This window comes from Notolepis coatsorum, assembly GCF_963971535.1.
Source record: "Notolepis coatsorum genome assembly, chromosome: 4".
In the NCBI taxonomy this organism is placed as follows: domain Eukaryota; kingdom Metazoa; phylum Chordata; class Actinopteri; order Aulopiformes; family Paralepididae; genus Notolepis; species Notolepis coatsorum.
This window is the reverse complement of record NC_140168.1, coordinates 179,069,124-179,092,553: the sequence shown is the minus strand read 5'-3', so window position 1 is coordinate 179,092,553 and position 23,430 is coordinate 179,069,124. Positions and strand designations below refer to the sequence as shown.

Genomic DNA, 23,430 nt, shown 5'->3' with positions numbered 1-23,430 from the left:
CGCGGGCAGCCCGGCAGGTGTCTGATTGGCTGCACTGAAACAGTGTGTGTCAGTGGGGCTTGATTGCTCCAGCTGCGAAAAACAATAATCACCGGTGGTTATCGAAAAATAATTCACCGGTCGGGGGCTATTGACCAATCACAAGCAAGCATTTCGGCGAATGTGAAAACGCCATGTAATAATCCTTAATAATGTGTAATTCTGAGAGTGTACAAATAAGAGTAGCATTCGATTTCTATATGATTAGATATGTGTTGTGTAGCCTATTTATTATGCTTTGTAGAGACCATCAAATAATTAGTTTGGATGCAATTTGATTTGTCTACAGGTCAAGTGCTTGCTGTGTCATCACGAATTGGCCTATAACAACAATACGTCCTCAATGTTGAGGCACTTCAGAGCCAAGCATGAGAAGGAGAACCAGCAGGACTCAGATCAAGGTAGGTTTTATTGACTGTACATACAAACATTACACACATTAACTCATTATCATTCATTAAACACACTATACAAATGCAATATGATATAATAGTATCGTTCATCATGCCTTGCCTTATTTAAAAAATTCTCATTCGTTTGTCTGTCTTAGTGGACCGGAAGCAAGTGCTGGATGAGGCCCTTGTCAACATGGTGGTGAAAGACTCCCAGCCTTTTTCCATCGTGGATGATAAGGGCTTCAAAGAGTTTGTGGGAAAGCTTGATCCCACATACATTCTGCCTTCTAGACAGGTAGCTTACACTGTATTGCACTATCGCAGGACCTTAGATTTAGTAAACTTTATGTACATTATACCTGTTATGTCTTATTCTTATTACTTGTATTATTGCACAATCGCTGCGGGCATGACTACCTGCATTTCACTGTATGATTGTATCCTGTGACAAATAAAACTCTTGACTTCACAGGTTCTGAAGAAAATGGTGGTGGATAAGTATGAGGAGGAGAAAACCAAGGCCAAGGCTCAACTGCAGGACATAGAGGGTGCGAGCCTGACTGCAGATATGTGGACCTCCATTAATATGGATGCTTATCTCGCAGTAACATGCCATTATGTCCACGAAGGTGACGCTGCAAAGATGGCCACTGTACTTTTGGGAGTGCTGCCATTCCCTCAAGTGCATACAGCTGAAAACCTTGCAGCTACTCTGAGGTCTCTCATGCAGGAGTGGGGCATTGCAACCAAGGTTGGATGCCTTGTGACGGATGCTGCATCAAACATGATTGCCACTGCCAGAAATCTGGAGGTTAGCCATGTTGTGTGCATTGCATATGCACTAAATCTAGTGGTAAAAAAATCCCTAGAGCAAACGCCTGGCCTAGAGGATCTACGCACAAGGGCACGGAAAATTGTGACGCTTTTCCGATCCAGCACTACTGCTAAAGAGAGGCTGACCAGTGTGCAGGTCCAAATGAGTCGTCCAGTGCTGAAGGTGATCCAAGAGGTGGACACTCGTTGGAACAGCACCTTCCTGATGCTGCAACGCCTGTATGATGAGAGGCAAGCAGTGGGGGCAGCACTTGCATCACTGAGAACGGATGTTAATCCTCTCTCTTCCGATGACTGACACAATAGCAGCATGCTTACAAGTGCTCTACCCATTTTACATGGCAACGGTGGAAATGTCCCAGGAGAAGAGTGTCAGGGTCGATGGTGATTCCACTGATAAAAATGCTAACATATTCAACACATGAAATTCTGGGGAAAACCACCAACGTGACAGCAATACAGCTGGGACAAAACATGCTTGGAACCCTCATACACAAGTTTGACACACATGAGACCTCAAAAAGTTTGACCCTGGCAACACTGCTTGACCCAAGGTTCAAAACCATCGGCTTCCACAGCAAAACCCAAGCGCATGTAGCAGTAACAAGACTGACAGGTGAATGTGCAGCACTGATGAAGCACACAGACACATCAGCTCAACCACAACACACTGCACCAAATGTAGAAAATCCACCCTCCACAGGTAATATTATAACTAGATTAGTATTGATGTACTGTACAGGACTAAATAAGTAAAAAATAATTGAAACCTTTAAGTACTAAATAAATACTGTTGTGTTTCTCTTTCAGCCTTTAACCTGTGGAAAACTATGGACCAAGATGCTGCGAGAAGGTCACGAAATGCCACAGCAGATGCCACTGTAGAGGTCCAGAGATACAACACTGATCCTCCCCTGGAAAGATCTGAAGATCCACTTTTGTACTGGCGCAACCACAAGCATGTGTACCCTCATTTGTTCAGACTGGCAAAACGCTATCTTTGTATTCCAGCCTCATCTGTTCCATGTGAACGGGTTTTCTCAAAAGCTGGAGAAGTGGTCAGCAAGAAAAGAAACCGTCTCAATCCAAAAATTGTTGAAAAAATTCTATTCCTCAATAAAAATCTTTGAATAACAAGTTTATCAACAGAAGTTTAATAAAAGATTGCAGAATGGGTACAGTACAGCTCAATACATACAATTGTGAAGGGGATGCAGACCAGAGAGACTTTCGTCTTGTTTACATCAGGGTCCCCCAGAGTCCCATAATCACACCCTGCCCTAGTTACACAAGCACAGCCATCATCATTATCCTGCACATCCCGTTTTCCAAGCACACCCTCTCTGTCCCAACTACATATATTTACACTATCAATCATACAATTAATCTCCATCCCCAGAAGGAAATAATTCAAAGTAAAAACCTGTGTAGGGAAGAGAAAGGTGTGTTGCATGCCAGCCTCTTTATACTCTGTTCCATTGGGAACACCTGTTATTGTTATGATCAGATCAATTAAGTGTGAGTGCGTAACAATATATAAATTATATTACAAAACAATCAATTCTAAACATTGCTTTTTTCAGTGCCATCTGCTGGCGAAATAGGAGACTGCAAAGCAAACCTGTTTTGCAGTCTCCTATTTCGCCGGCAGATGGCACTGAAACGAACATTTGAATGAATGAACCCATGTTCAATACATTTGGTGAAGTGGTTCAATACTGGTTCAGTGCTTCATTTGGCCATCACTACTGATAACCCCGGCTGCATCAGTGGACTGGAAAATGTGGAGTACAGGATTTTTTCCCCCATCAATTTTCATTGAGTCCATTCCAAAATCCCTTGTCATCTGGGAGACGATAGGGGGCGCTTTTTTCCACATCTGATCGCCGGCGGCACTCGGGTAGACTAGGGTAGGCTCGCGTGATGCAATATGATTTCAGATCGCTAAAAAAAAAAAAAATCCGAGAAATCTCGTGAGTGGCTTTCAACGAGATATTAATAATTCCGAGAAAACTCGAGTGGCATAGAAAGTGTTAAGGGGATGCAGACCAGAGAAAGACTTTCGTCTTGTTTACATCAGGGTCCCCCATTTTCAATTCATCAGGACATATGACATACATGACATACAGATAGACAGTACTGCTACATCTATACATTTATGACATACCAGATTTGCAAATACAGTACTGTTTGTGATACAAAAAGAGTCTAGAAAAGGGAGTGTTGTGAAGGGCCAGATTAAACCGAATATATATATTTATTTATATATATATATTTAATTGTATTTGTATATTCTCTAATATTCCCTGATATCCCTTGTATATTCCTTGTACAATATGCATTGAATATCCATTCTAGCCTACTGAACATCCCATAATAGTCTCCATTCTACTATTGGTCGAGACCTTGGTGCCAGGCTGCCATACCCCTCAGACCCAGTTCAAACGTACCGCTCCACATGTACGAACAAGTCCTAGTTCCGCGTAGGAATCTGGCTACCGCACCACTAATGGGACTATTTGTTCATAGTGCGTATATATACTGCGCTACTAAAGTAGGACTTTCTTTTCAGTCCAGTTTCTTACCCTCCAATAGAGTCACAGACGTAAAGCCTCCCCGCGACGCCACGTGTGGGAGTAAGGCCAAGTTCGCCTACCATCGGTATTGAGACATCGTGTATATTAATATTTGAATAGTCATATTTGGCACTATATCGTCGAGTTGGACGTAGTCTATTAAGCTAATAATAGTCTGTTAATATATAGTGCTTCGTGCGGTGAGAATACTACCGTAGTCAGTACCCCATCGTTTCGGGCAGAGAACTGGCTGCTTACCCAGGGTGGTTGACCCCATGTGAAGCTGCACCCGAGGAGCCCCAGAGCCGACGAGCGAGTGGACCTGTATACCGGATTATTCTACCGACGACAGCCCGCCTTCCCAGGCACGGATTATGCTTTGTATACTTTGATTATTCCATGGATAAAGACCCCCGACACTGCCGTGTGTTGGAACCCCCCCCCCTGGAGAGGACGCAAGGTGAGGAGACGCTCTGCAAGACGAGGTCGCTTCACGTCTCTCCCCCGTGGACCGGAGAGAGCCGGCCCACAAAGAGTCCACCTGCTTTCATCTGTGGTCCAAGGATCGCCGGCGCATTGAACGGCACTACAGTGGGTTCACCTGGGATACCCTTGGCCGGACGAGGCAGCCGGATTCTACCCCCCCCCCCTCCTACTCCTGTCGGCTTACAAGCGACCGGATTAACCCCCCCCTTAGTGTATCTAGTATATAATCATTAAAGTATCATTGCTGTTATTCCTTAACTATTCCAGGTCGTATATTTACCACCTGCGCCATCAGAGATTGGACATTCTCTATTGATATACCGACGAATACTCTTTGCCATAAAAGTGCATACTATTTCAATTCATAAATGTAATTAAGTGATTAAGTGCTTGCTCTACACACCATTGCTGTGTAGTAATAAACGCATACTTCGACTTCGTACATTTGTGTTGGATCCGTTTCATCTACGTGAGAGTGTTTATGATAATATATTTATGCCGTGTACTGGGTGGCCGAATATTAAGTACAAAGGTAGTGGTAGTAAGTATCATATCTAGTAATACAGTCAGGGAATTGTACCCCTCGGTTACAGGGAGTATATACATTTGATGTAAAAACTGTACATTGGGGGAGCTCCAGTAGCTCACCACGTACCGCGAGCGCTATTTCAGCGCCGTGGACAACCGTGCTCGTCACGGATCTGGGGCTTAGCGAGTTCGAATCCCGACTGCAGCCGTGCCTTTCCCAGAGTGTCTTCCCCCCCATCTGAACCCTTTCAGCCTGTTTCTGTCGGTCATCCTTGACCAGTATAAATGTGATAAACACATAAAAAAGAGCCAGGGGAATGGCCAAAGTAAAAAAAAAAAAAAACTGTACATTGGAGGAGGTTGGGTAGGGAGGGGTTGGGGGGGAAACACTACAACTGTACAAGCAAAACTGTACATTGGGATATTGACAACCATACTAGGTAATTTACATTGGAGGGCGTTGGGGGGGGGGGGGGACCACTGTACGAACAAGCAAAACTGTACATTGGAATATTGACATTACCATACTAGGTAAATTACTGTACATTGGAGGGGGTTGGGTTAGGACATTTAATGGGGCCAGTTTCGAATTGCAGTCTCCCGTAGGTGTTCCTTGAGAGTTGTTTTGAAAGTGGGTAGTGATTCAGATTCCTTTACAGCTTTGGGTAGGGCGTTCCACATTGATGTGGCATAATTGCGAAACGTGTTTAGTCCCTTGTTTGAGCCGAATCTGGGTTTAACATGATTTGTGGAGCTCCCTCTGGTGTTGTGATCGTGGTATTCACTGACCTTTGGGAAGTATTTTGACATGTACATGGGTACCTTGGTCATGTAGTGCAGTGGTTCTCAAACTTTTTACACCAAGTACCACCTGAGAACGTAGCTGGCTCTCCAAGTACCACCATATGACCGGTGTTAAAATACAGTCTATTCAGCTATGCACAGTTCATGCAGGAGGCAAATGTATTCCTGATACCATTATTTATTGTTAACTTTTGTCAGACACAGCCACAATGTACAAAGAGATAGCACTAGAACTACGCTTCCACACAACTCATCCAATGCAAGGGGCATTGAGAACATAATAACTAACATTCTCACATAGCAAGTGAGAAAATTAAGAACAACTGTATTTCAGCAAATGTACTTAATTCTCTCTCTCTCTCTCTCACTCTCTCTCTCTCACACAGCAAGCAATTGTCCGTCATTCTCTCTCTCACACACACACACACACACTTATTTTGTTACAAAAACTTAATTTCCTGCATTCTGGTGCAGGCATTTTTACCCTTTAAATGCCAGTGTTTGTGATGGGCATCACAAATTATTGTAAAAAAGAAGAAAACACATATTCAATACATTTTTGAATGTTTACCCTTTAAATGCCAGTTTGTGTGATGGCATCACAAATTATTGTTAAAAAAAAACACACAAAAAGTTAAATATTTTCAATATATCAAATGCAAAGTACATTTTTCTGGGGGAGATTATTACAGGCTAGGCATGTGTCAATGATTAGCAGCAACACATATTTTGATGGATTTTTTGTAATGTCAGATTTAACACCAACTCTTTTCAGAAAAGTGGGAGTATTTCATTTTTTATCTGACATTACAAGAAATCTAAAAATAAATTGTTATGATCAGGGCTGAAGTTTAATTAAAGATTTATGACTGTTTAGACTGCATTACTCTCTGTCACAGTGATCTCCTGGTTGTTCCCCACTTAGATTATCTAACTATCGCGCCGCCGCAACCAGAAACACTGGCCTGGCCTGCTTCTAAGTTCAGTGGCCTGACTGCACAAAAAAAATTTTTTTTTAGCTTTTTTGGAAATGTTTTCAAGTACCACCAGCAGTACCACCAAGTACCACTAGTGGTACGCGTACCACAGTTTGAGAACCACTGATGTAGTGTATCTTGTAGACCAGGCCCATTGCAAGTTGCTGTACTCTGTTGTCTACTCTAAGCCATCCTAGATTGTCAAAGTGGGCAGGGGTGAGGTGGGTTCTAGGAGTAAGGTCAAGCAGTGTAGTCTGATCAGTTTGTTTTGAGATGTTTGTAATTTTGTTTTTAGCGCCTTTGAGGTGCTTTAGTACCATGAGGTGCAAGCATAGTCGTAGTAACCAGGATTACGTCCCTTTTGCCCCACTGATGCATGCGCACACTGAGTCTGACGTATACAGCGAACAGGTTCTATAGCTCAGGGGTTCCCAAAGCCGCCGCGGGGGGGGGGGGGGTCGCCAGATGATAAATATATATATATATATTTTGTTATGCAGTCAGGCCACTGAACTTAGAAGCAGGCCAGGCCAGTGTTTCTACTTGCAGCAGTGCAATAGTTAGATAACCTAGGTGGGGAACAACCAGGAGATCACTGCAACTCACACAAGTTGGAGAACTATCTCTCTCTCTCTCTCTCTCTCTCACACACACACACAAAGGGAGCCGCATGTGATTGGTGGAGGCGGGACCCTTACAAAAAACTGCTAATCATTGACACATGCTAGCCTGTAATAATCCCCCCCAGAAAAATCTACTTTGCATTTGATATAATATATTTCATATATATGCCATATGATCACACACTGGCATTTAAAGGGTTAGAATTATAAAATGAATATGGTGTTATGATCAGGGCTGAAGTTGAATAAAAGATTCAGATTTCAATCTGACATTACAAAAAAACAGAAAATCCATCAAAATCAGTGTTGTTGCTAATCATACATATGCTAGCCTTTCTTTTAACAATAATTTGTGATGCCATCACAAACACTGGCATTTAAAGGGTACAAATAAAAAAAATCCTGCACCAGAATGCAGGAAATGAAGTCTTTGTAACAACATTTCCTGGTGGGGGACGCCCAGACCCCCTGCTTAAAAAGTGGCCTGACTGGGGCTATATTTAGCACTATATTTCCTGGCCCGACTAATTTCCCCAGTACGGCCCTGGTTAAAAGCCTCCAATGCTTATTAGTGTGTGTGCGTTTGAACGTTTGCATGTTTCAACCATACATTTCCATTTATAAAAAAAATAATATTTTAATTTTTTATTTTACCTCCTATAATAGTGGGGGTCGCGGCTCTCTGACACCGTTATTTGGGGGTCACGGCCTGAAAAGTTTGGGAACCCCGGCTATAGCTCACCCGTGTAGGCAAAGTCAAAGGGTCTGAAGAGCGGGTGGTGGTGCTTGGGCGCCAAGTTGGGGTGCGAGGGGTAGAGTAGCACTCCGTCCGTCCCCAGCAGCTCGTCCAGCTCCTTCTGCAGCTGCTCCTTCTGTTGCACCAGGAATGGAGACTGCTTGGACGAGTGGACCATCTCCACCAGGGCCAGCCCTGAGGACCACCAAGGTACACACATTTTTTATTTGATTTGATTTGTAATCTTTGTCGAACATGTCAATACAAACAATAAAACAAAAACAAATAATTAATTTCTAGCAAAAAAAACAAAAAAAAAACTCAATTTACATGTTCGAAAAGGAGTAGGAAGAAGTATACACTTATTTAATCTTTCCCCTTTTCCACTACTCAAAATGAATGTAATTCCTTAATCTAAAACCTTACAAAAAATGTCAAAGCTTTTCAAATGCTTTATTTACATCCACATACTGTAAATACAAAGTACATTAACACCCTTTCTCCGCCGATGACGTGTTTACACGTCATTCCTCGCCATGCGTAATCTGCCAATGACTGGTTACGGCGTCTTTGAGATCAATATTTCATATTTTCCTCATGGTATTCACATTGCACCCACGGAGTCTTTGCTGGTGTTGTAGGACTCCGCTCAACTCTGCAACGCTTCAATACCGCCACCTGGTGGCAGATCGGCGAGTTGCCAAAACCGGAAGTGGCCGGAAGTGCTTAGTCCGTCCCCTATTCCGTCCGGCCACTCGCTATCGCTCGCGGGACTCTATCCAGACACCGTGCATATCGATCCGTTGCCATAACTCAATAAACAACATGATTGGACGTATATTAGTATTATACAAACCGGAACTGGATCACCTAGATCAACATCCCATAATAGCGATCTTTTTGCTCCACGCTCATCACCCAACGGTAAGAGGAGACTGGGGTGAGTTTCAGCGTTTTTCTTTACCATTTTCGATACAAACTGCTCTGATCTATATATCACCCATACTACATAAATGATTTAACGTCGGCCACGGAATTAAAACGACCCCCCCCCCCCCCCCCCCCCCCCCTCCGGTCAACCGCAGATGATCAGTCAACACGTCTAGGATCATGTACAGTTGAAATTTTTAATCTGGCGTCGATCGGTATCAAACTGCATTTGATGATCTAATATATGCATTTATGGCTATATCTCACGTTCTATGAAATACTGCAGAAAACGATAAAAACATATTTATACTCTAGACCGTATTATTGTATGAATGTGTGAATGAAAAAGTAAAACGTTCCTACATCCTGAACGATAGATAATTGATGTTGAATGGGCCATAGTAATGTCAATTTAAAAAGTTATAGCCCTGCAAAGAAGGTGAACATCTCCATAGACAAATAGAGCTGGCAGAGAGGCTACAAGGATGGATATAAGCTCCGGCAGAGAATGGGTTAAGGACATAAACACTAACAGTGCAATCAGCTCATTGGGAGTCATTCAGTTATGTTTGTGACCATCGTCGTACACATACAGTACAATATTAAACAGGATGTTTCAAATGTGGGTTAACAGATACAATAGCATTACCGTAAAACTATACTACTCTATGGGTATAAAGAGCAACGCTGTCTCCAAATAGAGCGGCTACCAATAATGGCAGATGTAGAGCAATACCTTGCTGTTTAGCCTCTTGGAGATGTGGGCCATCTGAAGGCCCCTAACCACTAGCTTGTGAACATGACCCAGGCTGCCAAAATGAAAACTAAAAGTTGACACTTGTAGCCTAGTTGTGAGATGTTCAAACACACATCACAGTGGTACCCATTAACACAGCTAGGATAAAGAGGTTGAATTAAAGCCTTAAATACCTGATCTGATTTTGTCTATCAGTTAGGCCTTTCACACCAGCCGGGCTGTGCCGAGCGTAATCTCGAACCGGCCGGCGCGTTCACATCAGGAATAATGGGTTCGGAACATGACTGAGGCTTTAGTTCGGCCCTCTAAGAAAACACCGAGCACCGATTTTTCATGTTCCGAACCAATTATTCCCAGTGTGAACGCGCCGGCCGGTTCGAGATTACGTTCGGGAACCGGCTCCGGCCGGTGTGAAAGGCCTAAATGTGGGGTATATTCTAGGGCTGGGCGATAAAACGATAACGATAACTATCGCGATAAATTATTTCCTCGAAATAAACATGAAACGTGGTCGCAAAGTTTCGATATATCGATTTTCCAAGCTTGGTTTATGAGCACACGCACTAACAACCAATCAGTGAAGGAGATGGCCGACAGCGGAAGGCGACCCGGAAGGAGACGCGGAGGTAGGACTCAGTAAACAAGGCTGGCTAGGGCTAATTAGCTTGCACGGCGCTATTTTACAGGTTACCTGCCGAGTTGGTGTGTGTTTTGAATTCTGAGGATAACTGTTATAGTAGTGTGGGGTATACGTTGGACGTCGTTGCAATGTATTGGGGCGGAACAGAGTATGTTATGGTCATATTTAGTACATTGTCATGGAATACACCGCTCGGAAACGAGGCTGGCTAGGGCTAATTAGCTTGCACGGCGCTATTTTACAGGTTACCTGCCGAGTTGGTGTGTGTTTTGAATTCTGAGGGTAACTGTTATAGTAGTGTGGGGTATACGGTGGACGTCGTTGCAATGTATTGGGGCGGAACAGAGTATTTTAGGGTCATATTTAGTACATTGTCATGAGATACTCCGCTTGCTTTGGCTAACTGCTAACGTGCGCGGACTGATGACGACATCAACTCGACTCTCGAGACATTCGTAGCAGCAAAACAAGTCTATTAATAGCCCGTCCATCGGCGCCGGGCATAATAAGTTAATTAAACTTGACAGACATTATATCGACGATAATTATCGATATCGAGTTATATGAAAATAATTTTATCGCAATAACGTTTTTGGCCATATCGCCCAGCCCTAGTATATTCACATACATTCATGAAGGGTTTGAGCTGTAGATTTTCTTTTATAAATTTTTTATAAAACTATTTGGAACTATTATAACTACCGTTATAAATCGGAATATCTGTTTTACTCCAGTGTTAAGCAACATTACTGTAGATGGATTCATAATCAGATCTTATTGTCACATCTTCCATTACAACATAAAGGAGTGAAAGTATTTTGTTCTTACAGCATCAACACAATGTAGGACAAAAAAGAAAGCAATACGAATTGTGTAAAAAAAAGAAACCAGCATAAGCAATAATAAAAATAGCAGTAATTGACAATAAAATTATCACAGTGTGGTAGCGTGTGCAAAGCGGCAGTAGAACCGATGATAAAATAGCTCTAGACATGACTTCTGTTGCCAGGGGAACAGCTTTGGCCCCCGTTTATTTCCCGTCAGCAACTGTTAACAAACATTGCAACAGGAAACACAAAGGTGCCTATTTAGAATGTTTATGTTGTCGAGTTAGAAAAGCTCTATAAGGCCATATAAGCTTCCACCTTATATTTGCAACAATGCTAGATTGGGACTTTGGACCCGATCTAACCCGCTCAAACGACTGGCTTAGGTTTAAAGGCACAATGAGTAGCATTTGACTAAAAAACAATGTATAGATAGACTCATACAAAAAGAATCCCTCTCAATCATCACTTATGAGCCACTAGAAGTGTGTGGTGGTGTCTTTATGCGCCACTAGAAGTGTGGTGGTGTCTTTATGAGCCACTAGAAGTGTGGGCTTGTGTCTTTATGACCCACTAGAAGTGTGGTGGTGTCTTTATGAGCCACTAGAAGTGTGGGCTTGTGTCTTTATGACCCACTAGAAGTGTGATGCTGTCTTTATGAGCCACTAGAAGTGTGGTGGTGTCTTTATGAGCCACTAGAAGTGTGTAGTGGTGTCTTTATGACCACTAGAAGTGTGTGGTGTCTTTATGACCACTAGAAGTGTGGTGGTGTCTTTATGAGCCACTAGAAGTGTGGTGGTGTCTTTATGAGCCACTAGAAGTGTGTGGTGGTGTCTTTATGAGCAACTAGAAGTGTGTGGTGGTGTCTTTATGAGCAACTAGAAGTGTGTGGTGGTGTCTTTATGAGCCACTAGAAGTGTGTGGTGGTCTTTATGAGCAACTAGAAGTGTGTGGTGGTGTCTTTATGACCACTAGAAATGTGTGGTGGTGTCTTTATGACCACTAGAAGTGTGGTGGTGTCTTTATGAGCCACTGGAAGTGTGGTGATGTCTTTATGACCACTAGAAGTGTGTGGTGGTGTCTTTATGACCCACTAGAAGTGTGTGGTGGTGTCTTTATGACCACTAGAAGTGTGGTGGTGTCTTTATGAGCCACTGGAAGTGTGGTGATGTCTTTATGAGCCACTAGAAGTGTGGTGGTGTCTTTATGAGCCACTAGAAGTGTGTGGTGGTCTTTATGAGCAACTAGAAGTGTGTGGTGGTGTCTTTATGAGCCACTAGAAGTGTGTGGTGTCTTTATGAGCCACTAGAAGTGTGTGGTGGTGTCTTTATGAGCCACTAGAAGTGTGTGGTGGTGTCTTTATGGCCACTAGAAGTGTGTGGTGGTGTCTTTATGACCACTAGAAGTGTGGTGGTGTCTTTATGAGCCACTGGAAGTGTGGTGATGTCTTTATGAGCCACTAGAAGTGTGGTGGTGTCTTTATGACCCACTAGAAGTGTGTGGTGGTGTCTTTATGAGCCACTATAAGTGTGTGGTGGTGTCTTTATGAGCCACTAGAAGTGTGTAGTGGTGTCTTTATGAGCAACTAGAAGTGTGTGGTGGTGTCTTTATGACCACTAGAAGTGTGTGGTGGTGTCTTTATGACCCACTAGAAGTGTGTGGTGGTGTCTTTATGAGCCACTAGAAGTGTGTGGTGGTGTCTTTATGGCCACTAGAAGTGTGTGGTGGTGTCTTTATGACCACTAGAAGTGTGGTGGTGTCTTTATGAGCCACTGGAAGTGTGGTGATGTCTTTATGACCACTAGAAGTGTGTGGTGATGTCTTTATGAGCCACTAGAAGTGTGTAGTGGTGTCTTTATGAGCAACTAGAAGTGTGTGGTGGTGTCTTTATGAGCCAGTAGAAGTGTGTGGTGGTGTCTTTATGAGCCAGTAGAAGTGTGTGGTGGTGTCTTTATGAGCCAGTAGAAGTGTGTGGTGGTGTCTTTATGAGCCACTAGAAGTGTGTGGTGGTGTCTTTATGACCCACTAGAAGTGTGTGGTGGTGTCTTTATGAGCCACTATAAGTGTGTGGTGGTGTCTTTATGAGCCACTATAAGTGTGTGGTGGTGTCTTTATGAGCCACTAGAAGTGTGTAGTGGTGTCTTTATGACCACTAGAAGTGTGGTGGTGTCTTTATGAGCCACTGGAAGTGTGGTGATGTCTTTATGAGCCACTAGAAGTGTGGTGGTGTCTTTATGAGCCACTAGAAGTGTGTGGTGGTCTTTATGACCACTAGAAGTGTGTGGTGGTGTCTTTATGAGCCACTAGAAGTGTGTGGTGGTGTCTTTATGACCACTAGAAGTGTGTGGTGGTGTCTTTATGACCACTAGAAGTGTGGTGGTGTCTTTATGAGCCACTGGAAGTGTGGTGATGTCTTTATGACCACTAGAAGTGTGTGGTGGTGTCTTTATGACCCACTAGAAGTGTGTGGTGGTGTCTTTATGAGCCACTATAAGTGTGTGGTGGTGTCTTTATGAGCCACTAGAAGTGTGTAGTGGTGTCTTTATGACCACTAGAAGTGTGGTGGTGTCTTTATGAGCCACTAGAAGTGTGTGGTGGTGTCTTTATGACCACTAGAAGTGTGGTGGTGTCTTTATGAGCCACTAGAAATGTGTGGTGGTGTCTTTATGACCACTAGAAGTGTGGTGGTGTCTTTATGACCACTGGAAGTGTGGTGATGTCTTTATGACCACTAGAAGTGTGTGGTGGTGTCTTTATGACCCACTAGAAGTGTGTGGTGGTGTCTTTATGAGCCACTAGAAGTGTGTGGTGGTGTCTTTATGAGCCACTAGAAGTGTGTGGTGGTGTCTTTATGAGCCACTAGAAGTGTGTAGTGGTGTCTTTATGAGCAACTAGAAGTGTGTGGTGGTGTCTTTATGACAGCTAGAAGTGTGTGGTGGTGTCTTTATGAGCCAGTAGAAGTGTGTGGTGGTGTCTTTATGAGCCAGTAGAAGTGTGTGGTGGTGTCTTTATGAGCCACTAGAAGTGTGTGGTGGTGTCTTTATGAGCCACTATAAGTGTGTGGTGGTGTCTTTATGAGCCACTATAAGTGTGTGGTGGTGTCTTTATGAGCCACTAGAAGTGTGTAGTGGTGTCTTTATGAGCAACTAGAAGTGTGTGGTGGTGTCTTTATGACAGCTAGAAGTGTGTGGTGGTGTCTTTATGAGCAACTAGAAGTGTGTGGTGGTGTCTTTATGAGCCACTAGAAGTGTGTGGTGGTGTCTTTATGAGCCACTATAAGTGTGTGGTGGTGTCTTTATGAGCCACTATAAGTGTGTGGTGGTGTCTTTATGAGCCACTAGAAGTGTGTAGTGGTGTCTTTATGAGCAACTAGAAGTGTGTGGTGGTGTCTTTATGACAGCTAGAAGTGTGTGGTGGTGTCTTTATGAGCAACTAGAAGTGTGTGGTGGTGTCTTTATGACAGCTAGAAGTGTGTGGTGGTGTCTTTATGAGCCAGTAGAAGTGTGTGGTGGTGTCTTTATGAGCCAGTAGAAGTGTGTGGTGGTGTCTTTATGAGCCACTAGAAGTGTGTGGTGGTGTCTTTATCGATTCTCTTATTTTGTTATTTTGCTCTGGACGTTTCTGCGCATCAACCTTTGGGCAGCAGGTGCGCGTTATAAGTAATATATTTTTACGTATTGTATTGTACAATGTGTACAAAAGGCTGTCAAAGTTAACGCGGTATTAACGCGTTATCGCCGATTCTATTAACGCCACTATTTCTTTTTAACTCACGATTAACTTTGAAGATTTTAATTTTTTTTTTTTTACTAGACTTCACTCGGGTGTATTATGTTTGTTTCTGAAGTGTGTGTGTGTGTGTGTGCGTGTGTGTGTGTGTGTGTGTGAGAGATATATATAGAGAGAGAGGGGGGTGAGAGAGATGAGGAAGGGGCAAGAGAGAAGGAGAGCTGGGAGAGTGTGTGTGAGAGAGAGAGGGGGGGTGTGTGATTACTCAGCCCTTGTGTGGGTGAATGTAACAAGTTCCTAACGTTTTCTTTCCCCTATTATTTCATGCACACTTTATTCATTGTTTTAAATTATTATTTTCTTTTAAGTTATTTTGTGTATCACTCTGTTTTGAATTTGATGCAAATTTGCAATGCATGAGGGTCATCTGTTTGTGTTAAATGGCTGCATAAAGCAAGCATTTGTTGACTCATATAGATAAGAGTATTAAAACTTGGAACTTGAAAAAGATCTGTTTAAGGTATGTACTATTATATTATGGTACTATATTGTATTGTATATATCATGTACTATATATCTCACATCACATTATATATGTGCTGTATACACTATGTACTATATACTATTATATATACTATTATATACTGCAGGTATACTATACTGTAATGTGTACTGTAATGTGTACTATATGTCAGTGGCGAATCCTTATGGAAGCCAACGGAAGCCATGCCTCCCTATTAAAATATGAATTAATATCAAATACGAAATATGAAAAAAAAAATATATATATATATATAATTTTTTTTTAATAGTTTACATTCTTTTTCATCTGTGCATCTGTTTTTTTTTTTTTTTTTAATGTCTCCCTCTTCTCCTCACTCCCTCTAACACACTGTCAGACTCACTGTGCTCACTGCAGCTATAGAGGAGAGGAGGCAGGGGGTAGGTCTCTTTCTCCAGCCTCAACCATGCGATTCATGTATCTAGAGTCCAAATCCGATCCTAGCCAATCAGATTCGAGCTGACTGCCACACCCTAAAAGTTTAAAACGGGGCTGTGAGAAGAATCCTGAGTGTGGCCTCCCCTCTGCACACCTCCCCTCTGCACTCTGAACATTGTATTAACCCGTGACTGCTCCCACGGGCCGAATATTGCCCCGATCCTCGCGAGATTAAATCCACGGGTACCTCTCGGCGTTCCGAAGCTTTTCCTAAATCACTTCCATCATCGAAAACGAGGGGAAAAGGTTGCGTGATTTTAAAAACGCTGTATTAAGTGAGCCTATTATGGGATCCACGCGAGCTTTCTATCGTGGAAACATCTGGGCGTCCCGCAACTTTTACTCATTCACATGTAGCCCCGAAAATGCTTAGAAAAGGAAAACCGAAAGCGTGGAATAAACTCGCCGAAACGGAAAAGTGTCCCACGGGCGCGCCGTGATTCCGATCCGCGTGAAAATATTCACGGCCATAGAGGAGACCGTGGGACACCTTTTTGCAACCGAATATGTGTCTCGACTCCCACGCGGCGCGCAAAATCGTGCAAGGAAAGATCGGACCAAAAATGACCCTGATGTAAACAAGACAAACGTCTTTCTCTGGTCTGCATCCCCTTATACAATTGTGTGTATTGAGCCGTACTGTATTGTACCCATTCTGCAATCTGTTAAATAAATAAAAAGAAAGTTTGACTGGCCGCCGAGCCATACTGTAGTGTACATGGTGACTGCTTGACTTAAAAAATAATAATAATAATAATAATAAAAATATTTAATAATTTTTTTTTGGCTTCCCCTGTTATTTTACCCACGCGACGCCACTGCTATATGTATGTAAATGAAAAAAAGAAAAAAAAAATGAAACGTAAGTCTTCAGGGGTAGGGCCCGACAAGCCTAGTGCTTCTCCCTAGCCCTTTTCTGACAATTGGACAATGCTGCAATAGCAGCTGGTAAAACTTGTGATTTATGAAATTACCGTTATGTGAACTGAACTGAAGGTAGATAAAAAAAAAAAAAAAAAAAAAAAAAAAAGCTATTAATTTGCGATGAATCGCAAGTTAGCTATGGACAATCATGCGATTAATCACGATTAAATATTTTAATCGATTGACAGCACTAGCAAACGTTTACTTATCAACTTTCTCTTTTTCTACTGTGGTGGCATGTAGCCGAAGCTGAATAACTTAGTCAGTCAGTGGCGAATCTTCCTGGAAGCCAAGGGAAGCCATGCTTCCCAGAAAAATATGAACAGTAAAAAATTTAAATTAAAAATATATTTTTTTATATAGTTTACAATAATAATAAAAAATCATTATTTTTCATCTGTTATTTATTTTTTTGAATTTTCTCCCTCTTCTCCTTCTCACTCTCTCTAAGGTCACTTTCACACAGGGGCTGTTTGGTCCGGACTATCGAATTCTACTATCGGACCAGAATTCGATAGTCCGGTTTTTCGGGTTTGTGTGAATACTCGGTCCGCGGACCAAACACACAAACTCTGGTCCGACCAAAAACATAGGTCTCGGTTCGCTTCATCGGACCAAACGCGAACCAAATATAGGAAGTGCTTATTATTACCACTGCTCGCAGCATTCACTGCAAAACAAGCACACTGCATCTATCTCTCTATCTATATATCTAACTGTGCATCTTGGGAAGAAGGAAGAAAAAACGCGGCTTATTATATTATTACCGAGGCGCTCGGCATTCACTGCAAAACAAGCACACTGTACACATATGGGCAGAAGACCAAATAAAACAGCTACTTGTGGGCACTCATAAAAACAACGTGGTGTACAAGTTGTTTAGCGAGAGGATGGTGGTAATGGGCTTCAATAGAACAATGGATCAATGCCACGTCAAAACTCGCCTCCGCTGATCTGGAGGGCTCGCAGTCCACACACAGACCCACACACACATTTCCACTGTCCAATAGACGAGCGCCCTTTTCGACCGCGTGACATTGTTCAGAAAGTTCGGTGCGCCTGACAGATTGCTATGTGAACGCAGGCGAACCAAATGAAGAATGCAACAATGTTGCAACTTCACCACCAGAACCGCACCGAGTCCACCAAAACTATATGTGAAAGCGACCGACTGTCAGACTCACTGAGGCAGGCTGGCAGTCACTCTGTGCTCAGTGCTCAGGGGTGGGCGATATATCGAGTATACTCGATGTATCGCGGATTGTTCTACCCGAGATGTAGTACTGTACTATATCGCGAACATCGAGTATTAGTTTATATGGCGCCGCCCGCGGTGCTTTCCTCGAGAAGCGCTGCAGAGTGCAGACTGCTGCTTTCCTCTCACACACCCGCGGCCCGCCCTCTCTGTCACACACACACACACACACAGAGGCGGTGCCAAGTCAGCGGCCACATGTTGTTTGGAGGAGAGGGAATGAGGAAAGTTGAGAGCGTGAAAGAAGAGTTTAGCGAGTTATTTATTTTATTTATTCCGAAATTGCAATGGAAGATGGAGGTGCCACTAGTGCCGAGGCGGATGAACTGGTTCCAAAAAAGAACAGTACTGGATCCGTCGTCTGGCGGTGGTTTGGTTACCGCAAGGAAGATGTTGAACAAACAACGGTTACCTGCAAAATATGCAGAAAACCCGTTGCCACAAAAAGGTAGCAGTACCACCAATTTGTTCCACCATTTAAAAATACACCCACTACAAAATGAAGTGCGTGAAACTCCGCATGTCCACATCTGCTGGCCCCACACTAAAGTCAAAGCAACCAGCCCAGATGCAAATGACTCTGGCTTCTTCATTTTCAAAAGCGATCCCGTATGACAAAAAAGTAAACAATGGAGAGAAATCACGGCCGCAGTAACACACTACATCGCCAAAGACATGGCCCCAGTGAGTGTGGTAGAAAAACCCGGATTTCAAAGACTTATAAAAGACACTTGACGCACAGTATAACCTGCCTGGATTATAGATTTGTGGTCCAGCAGAACCTGTGAGCCATATCTCAGTTTAACGGTACATTACATTCACAACTGGGAGTTGAAGAGTGCATGCCTCCAAACGTGCTTTTTCCCGGAAGACCACACAGGCGAGATCATCGCGCAAGGTTTACAAGAGGCTCTCTTGTCATGGAATTTACGAGAAGCTCGTCAAGTGTGTATCACCACTGATAATGGCAGTAACATCATCAAAGCTGCAGGCCTCAATAAGTGGAAAAGAGTGCAATGTTTTGGCCATCGGCTGCACCTCGCGATTGGTGAGTTTGTCTCCTTTTTAAAATGATTTATCAGCAACGTTATAACGACCTGGTAAACATAACACTAAGAGAATACTTCATAATGTTTCATGCAATTAAAAAGTTTAACAAATATATTAATTGAATACACATGATGCACACACACTTTTACAGTGTTATGTTTACCAGTAGGATGTTATAACAAATTATTACATGGCGTTTTCACATTCGCCGAAATGCTTGCTTGTGATTGGTCAATAGCCCCCCGACTGCGGTCATTATTTTTCAATAATGACCGCAGATTTTTCAATAATGACCGCAGAGCGCAGCTGTTCGCAATCAAGCCCACTGACACACTGTTTCAGTGCAATTAGACACTGCCGTGCCGGCGATGACAGGGGGCGGAGCGACGAGCGGAGACCAGAACACAGCGGAGCCAGAACACAGAGGCTGCCCGCGATAATAATAATCACTTTATTTGGGCTGACAGAGCCACAGAACAACTGCGATTTGTCAAATGAATTAGGTATATTGTTAGTAAGTTAGCCATGTAATAAGCGGGATAATGTATAGCGCTGCACTGACAGCGGAGCCAGAGGCTGCCCGCGATAATAATAATCAATTTATTTGGGCTGACAGAGCCACAGAACAACTGCGATTTGTCAAATGAATTAGGTATATTGTTAGTAAGTTAGCCATGTAATAAGCGGGATAATGTATAGCCTACTCGGTCATTGTCGCAAAATAATTGACCTTCACTACTGTAACTGAGCACTGTACCCACGGTTCTCTCACGGGCCTCTCGCTTAATGTCAATAGCCTCTGCTGTATGGGGGAGAGGCCGGTGTCTTCTTCTGTGTGTAGGCAGCTAGTGGCTGCTGTTCGGTTGAGAGATTTAGCGAGGGGGCCTTGCAATGTCCATCCTAGGCGGGTCTCGACTGCTGCAGGACAGCCTCGGGTTCCGGTATGGACCCGGTCTATCGGGACGATGAGGTCTGCATGGTCGGAGCCTATCAGCAGGGTCGGGGTAGCGCCGTCTATGAGCGGGATAGGTAATTGGCGCAGGTGCACATATTTATCCATCAACTTGGTGACAGGGTAGGTGTACTGCGAGAGTCCTATTTCTTGGCTGGTGAAAGCATTTGTGATCTTGTACCGTCGCTCTGGGTGCCCGCTTGCTGCGATAGTGAAGGAGACATTCTCGCCCTTTATCGTCTTTAAATCTCTTCTTATTGTCCGAATCGTCATTTGGTTCTCGCTCCCCCGCAGTCCCAGCTGGGCCGCAGCGGACGCGAGCAGAAGGGTCTTCTCTGACCCGTCATCAAGGACGGCGTAAGTGTCCATGACTTTGTCCCCGTGGCTCAGGAGCACTCTGACCACTTTGAGGAGCACTCGGGGGGTCTCGCTGTGCTGGTCAATGTGGAGCACTCCTGCTGGTTGGTTGTCTTGGACCTTCTGGTGGGCTCCGCACCGTGCTGCGCGGTAAGCGGCGCCCGCCTGGGCCGCCTGGCGCCACTGGTTCACTTGGACGGGGTTCAGTGTCTTATATTCGGCGCACTGTGCCAGCCAGTGTCCGCCATCACAGTAGGTACAGTAGGGAGCGGTCTGGGGGCTCTTCGGTGCTGGTGCCACCGCCTCGGCATGGTACAGTACCGCGACGGGCCCACTCTGTTGTCCTGGGTGACGCTTGTTGATGTCGTGCAGGACCTCCAGGTGGGTGCCACCGCACCTGCTGCACTTTTTCTTCAGGTGGCACTCAGCTGCTAGGTGGCTGCGCGCGCAGCGGAAGCAGCGCCGGTGGTCCTTGACCCACTGGCTCACATCATCCGTGGTCAGCTTCTTGAAATCCTCGCACTGATGGAGCCGATGTTCTCCCTCACAGTACTGGCACTCGATCTTCCACTGGTCCTCTTTCGTCGAGGGGGTGTTGTGGTTGGAGTGCTGCGGTACTGACTCTGATTGGTGCATGACAGTCACCGATCTTCTTCCATCATTTATTCTCCTGGTTCCTTCTCTGGAGCCAGGGGTGCTCCGTCCGAATGTATCTAGCCGTAAGCTGCTGACTTCTCTCGCCAGGAAGTCGGCTAGATCGAGGAGGTTCGGTTCGGGGCCATTAGGGTCTCGGTGGTCTCTCTGCCGCCTAAAGCGCTCCTGTCGGGCGGGCGGTAGCTTCTCCAAGATCCTCTCTACATTTGAGTTGGCGTATAGTTCATGCCTACCCTTTTCCCTCTGCGCTCCCAGCATCCCTACCAGGGACTGCACTCTGATGGACAGGTCGTCCAGTGCTCGATTGTCTGTGGCTGGGGGTAGGCGGTCAATATGCCTTATCTCTTCTATCACGTAATCCCATATACGTCCATATCTCTGGTCCAGCGCTGCAAGGGCCGCTGTGTATGGTGTCGAAGAGGAGGCGTAGGCCAGCGCTATATTGTGCGCTCGCGGTACTTTCAGGTGCTTCAGTAATATTGCATACTTGTGGCGTTCATCAGCGACATCCACCATCATTGTCTCTAGGCACATCCGGAGCTCCGTGTACTGTGCTCGATTCTCATAGACGAAGTCTGGGATTGACGGCGTGGCAATGTATGACGCTGTGGGTGACTGATACATCGGTGAGCGTTGGGGGAGAGGCCTCCTAGGCGAGTCTCCTCTGGCGTGTCGTCTTGGGCTGGTACTTGGTGGGTACCGAAGGTCGGGTACCCAGGTGCTGTTCCTCGGGGCTGACGGTGCGTCAAACTCACCCGTGAGTTGAGTCGGGGGTTCGTAGCGCAGGGCCTCGGGGCTGACTTCTGGGCTGTACTGGACCTCCTGGTCCTGAGTACGTCGCTGCGGGTCGGGGCTGTACTGGGCCTCCTGGGCCAGAGCACGTTGCTGCTGGTCGGCTTGACGCTCCTCCTCCTCATCCTCCTTCCTCTGCTAGGACCTGGAGTCGTCTGTTCAGTCTCTCTGCGTGGTCCGGTTCCGTTACCCGGTTGCTAGGTCTCGTATGGACCGGCTGGGGAGGGGGTTCAGAGACGTGGGCAGGCTCCTCCTGTTGGCGGGGTCCCGGGTCGCTTCGTCGGGTAGGGGAATGTGTCCTAGACCCGTGTCTTGACGACCTCTGAGAGCTCCGTGCGGAGTGAGGGGGTGTCGCCATGGCAACCAGTTTGTCCATCAGCTCCGCCTGCAGCCGGTCGCGCTCTTCCTCGCGCCGGGCATGGGCTGCGTCGCGCGCTGCTTCGCGCTGGGCATTGGCGGCGTCGCGCTGCGCATTGGCGCTGGCCTGGGCAGCGTCGCGCTGTGCGTTGGCGACGTCGCGCTGGGCATTGGCGCTGGCATGGGCGGCGTGGAGCTGTGCATTTGCGACGTCGGCGCGGCTTCTCTCGATGTTCTCTTCTGTCTGGAGGCGTCTGGTCTCCAGCCTTATTCGGTCGTCCTCGCTCCTTTGTTGCGCCTGGAAGCGCTCTCGCTCACCTGCGTAATGTTCGCGCTCGCACGTCTGTTGCGCTTGAAGTCGATCGCGTTCGGTGGAGGCTGCCAGGGTGGCGATGAGTGCTTGCGCCAGCATCTTGTCCGCCTCGCTGGGGGAAGACGCCGTTCGGGGCGATCGGCTCCCGGCAGTACTGGTTGGAGATCCATTCTCCTGTTGCGTACCGAGGAGATCCGTCTCCTGGGTGCGCGTCTCTTTAGGGTTGTCTTCCTCCCGGGGGTGATGGGGGACTATTTCTTCGGTATTGTCTGGGGGTAAGGTCGTGTCAGTTCCCTCCTGGTCCCCACCGTGAGCTTGGTCAGTTACATTAGCACCCACTAGGGCCTCTGTGGTCGGGGTAACCTGGTTGTTAGGGTCAGACATAATTTTACTTTCTACTTTTTCCGCGTTTAACTTCCCTTTAAAGCTAGGTATTGGACTGACAGAGTATGCCTCTAGGTAGGGAGGTGGCTGTCGTCTGCGCTGCGGGCGATCTAGCTTAGGAGAACCGTTTGTGGAGTGTTCGTCATCGGCCATGCCAATATTAATATTATATTAATATTACGCTAATTATTATCTCGGCTATCGAAGGACCAATTGTAACTGAGGGGTACAATTCCCTGACTGTATTAATCAAGTACTGATATCATTGAATCACTACCGACTTGTACATTACTGGCCAACACCGTACAAAGGTATTCTAGATGACGACACTCGCACAATAACAGGTTTTCCACACAAAATACTCGGTTAGAATATTTATTACATAAAAGGGAGATATTAGATTACATCACTTTGGTCAATTGCGCTTATAAGGCAAATAGAATGTGCATAGGTAATCAATAGTAAATATTAAGGATGATCTCTAGTACTCTGGGATAGGGTGTACTACCGG

The 23,430-nt window shown here is 45.1% G+C and overlaps 2 protein-coding genes across 3 annotated transcripts in view; one reads left to right on the top strand and one right to left on the bottom strand.

The window, feature by feature from the left end:
* The window catches only part of faah2b (fatty acid amide hydrolase 2b), a 102,597-nt gene that overhangs the window by 3,381 nt on the left and 75,786 nt on the right, over positions 1–23,430 (bottom strand). Inside the window, exon 10 of the mRNA XM_084312234.1 lies at positions 8,005–8,193. Coding sequence (XP_084168360.1) covers positions 8,005–8,193 — 189 coding nt within the window. The remainder of the gene's footprint in view (positions 1–8,004; positions 8,194–23,430) is intronic.
* LOC311226824 (E3 SUMO-protein ligase ZBED1-like) lies at positions 373–2,354 on the top strand. 2 transcript variants are annotated; one of them, XR_014619550.1, is made up of 4 exons: positions 373–440; positions 590–729; positions 907–1,971; positions 2,079–2,354. XR_014619550.1 is itself a non-coding variant. In XM_084312235.1 (3 exons), the coding sequence occupies exons 1-3, from the start codon at positions 383–385 to the stop codon at positions 1,564–1,566; spliced, it is 858 nt and encodes a 285-aa protein (XP_084168361.1). In that variant the 5' UTR covers positions 373–382; the 3' UTR covers positions 1,567–2,086. The 2 variants fall into 2 exon arrangements, 1 of the variants encoding a protein (XP_084168361.1); XM_084312235.1 differs by having other exon boundaries at positions 907–2,086.

Bases quoted from the DNA above. Each gene is read 5' to 3' on its own strand.
- LOC311226824 (XM_084312235.1), top strand. From the start codon at position 383: ATGTTGAGGCACTTCAGAGCCAAGCATGAGAAGGAGAACCAGCAGGAC. The intron at 441-589 runs GTAGGTTTTATT...TGTCTGTCTTAG, and splicing joins CCAGCAGGACTCAGATCAAG to TGGACCGGAAGCAAGTGCTG. The intron at 730-906 runs GTAGCTTACACT...TTGACTTCACAG, and splicing joins ACATTCTGCCTTCTAGACAG to GTTCTGAAGAAAATGGTGGT.